At 42.1% G+C, this 2,658-nt stretch overlaps 1 protein-coding gene across 1 annotated transcript in view; it reads left to right on the forward strand.

The window, feature by feature from the left end:
- Window positions 1-442: 442 nt before the first annotated feature.
- The window catches only part of LOC101863974 (probable serine carboxypeptidase CPVL), a gene marked incomplete at its 3' end in the record, with an annotated part of 7,026 nt that continues 4,810 nt past the window's right edge, over window positions 443-2,658 (forward strand). Inside the window, 1 exon segment of the mRNA XM_013081030.2 lies at window positions 443-747. Coding sequence (XP_012936484.1) covers window positions 636-747 — 112 coding nt within the window.

Below are 2,658 nucleotides of genomic sequence, written 5' to 3' on the forward strand. Positions count from 1 at the left end.
TTGGAGAAGTTAGGGTTCATTGGTGTGTATATTTGTTTGCTTATAGAGAAAACGTTCCTTGTCTTTTAAAGAAACCGAACAAGAGTCCAAAAACTGTGCCTTCGATTTTCCCAAAACTGCATTTTTGGGGATAGCCCCCTTGTGCTTAAAAGCGACCATTTTAGACCTTAGACAAGTTATGTGAATGACCCCCCCTACCCTACTTCTTAATCTGCTGCTCGTGGTAGGGAGCTGAAGTAGGTAGTTGATGAGTGCTCTGATGTGGTTTGCTCCTTCTGTCCTATCAAACGTCTATCGTCCTTATCTCTCCTCCTTCTTTTTTGTGTATGTTTGTTTTTCTCCAATAACATCTCTAATACTCGGCACTTATATGACCTACTAATTAATTGTGTCGCAAGTGCTGTAAACTCTGACTTTAAAATATAAATAGATATAAGTAAAGAGGAGCTGATAATAGATATATTATATAACGCGTATGCTCCACAGCTCAGCTGCCACAAACAATGGGCTGCTGTGTCTAGAACTAGATCTGGAAGTCGCGGAATTTCCCTCCATCTGCTGGTGACGTCAGAGCTCTATCTGTCCAGATCTGTCACCCTCACAAGGCGGGAGCCACACAGCTGGAAGTGGTAAAGATGGCGGCAGCTTGTAGCTCTCCTGTGTCGGAGGGAGGGAGTGGTGGCGCGGGGATAGAGTGCTCTCCCCTCTACCTCTCCCGTCTGCTGGGTACGGAGCGGCAGGATCAAGGTTCGGATCCTCTCTGTTGTTGTGTTTGTTTATTGGTTGATGTTGTTGTCACGGTGTTGTTGTTGTTGTTGTTGTTGTTGTTGTTGTTGTTACGGTATTGTTGTTGTTGTTGGTGGTGGTGTTTTTGTTGTTGATGGTGGAGGTGTTTTGTTGTTGTTGCTGTAGTTGTTACGGTATTTTTGTTGGTGCTGGTAATGTTGTTGTTCTTGTTGGTGGTGGTGGAAGAGGTGATGTCTTTGTTGCTGCTGCTGTTGTTGTTGTTGTTTTCGTTGCTGTTATTGCTTTGTCGTTGCCTTGTTGTTTTCACTGTAAATGTTTATGTAAAGGCTTCGCTTCTGCTGCTGAGGTGATGAATCCCCTTTTGCACAGATTGCCCCTTGCTGGCAGTGTCGAAGGAGCCCCACCTCCCAGTTTTTCTCTAAAGTGTGTCAAAAGGGGCGTAAAACATTTACAATTGCAATTTGCAATACGACCAGAACTGCTCTAACGGCCACCTGTCCAAGACAATCGACCTCTTCCCACTTCCACCTGCGGTTGGTTTTTATGATGATTCTGCTCTGTGTGAAATGAAATCAAATGAGGTAGTAGGCCTCCAGGGTGGTTTTAAAAAGGGCAATAATTCGGTCATTGCTGGACTAATTCTTACAAAACTTCAAAGAAATAAAATTCAACCAGGGGAACATTAAGCTTGCAAATGTGAAGAAAATCCATCAACGCCCCCGTAAAATAACAAGTTTTAAAATTGTCAACCAAATTTGGGTCAAGCGCAAAATTTCATTTCTTAGAAACATTCACTTACAGGAGTGTGATCTGCCCGTTCTGGTTTCAGGTACAACCACAACAGTCACATCAGATGAAACATCTCACCTTGCTGAAAAAATTTGGGGAAAGTTTTGGGAGGAGAGGGCTTTTTGCTGTAGAGGCCTGGTTCCGGTGGGGTGGGGCTACACACCAAAGGTCTAGAGTGGTCCTTGTATGGTAGCAAGTAAGGTTGGGGATCGCCTTATATATCACAAATGAGCCCAAACTTGAGCCCTTTAAATTATTACTTTTGGGTGGGGGTTGGCAGACATAGTCTTTGGAAACAAGTCACAAACGATCATACAGTTGAAACTCAATGATGAACAGGAAGTCCAAAGAATCGACTAAAAACACGCCATTGGATTTTTCGAAATTTCCAGTGGCATGTTGGAGCTTGTGTGGAGAGAAATGGACAACACCTGGAGACTTAAATAGCTATCACCTCCCTGGCTTTATTTGGCAACATGATTTTTTTTGGGGGGGGGCATAAATGTGTTCTTCTATGCACAAATAGTGACTCTTTGAAATAGTATGGTTGATTTTAAGAAGTTGCAAAGTTTTGTTTTTCACTCAGTTTTTAAAGATTTTCTTTTTAAAGAGCATCCGAGCAAAGGAATGAACGCGGAACCATGATCGCCGATGTCTGTCGTTGATCTAGCACTTGACGATGATGATGGGGACACTGCCCAAGACGTCCACCTGTCGATGACGACGACATTTGGTCGCTTTTAAGGACAAGCGGGCTAACCCAGATTTCGGGGGTTTCCAGAAATCTTGACTTACACCAAAAGTGGGCATTGCCCTACCTACAGGAGAAGTTTAGTTCCGTGGTGTGTATATTTGTTGGGTTTATAGAGAAAACTTTCATTGTCTTTTAAAGACAAGGTTCAAAAACTCAAAAACAGCATTTCTCCTCGACAATGGGGTACTGCCTTGAACAATTTTGACTAGACCATCAAACTTGATCTAATGGCCACCTATGTAAGAGAATCGCCTGTCCTAACAATCAAGTTCCATTCCCCCTTCCACGAGTTTTATTTATTTATTAACTTTTTAATATTTTCATTTATTTGTTTATTTATTTATTTATTTATTTGATTATTTATTTAT

This window comes from Aplysia californica, unplaced genomic scaffold, assembly GCF_000002075.1.
Source record: "Aplysia californica isolate F4 #8 unplaced genomic scaffold, AplCal3.0 scaffold00112, whole genome shotgun sequence".
Taxonomy (NCBI): Eukaryota; Metazoa; Mollusca; class Gastropoda; order Aplysiida; family Aplysiidae; genus Aplysia; species Aplysia californica.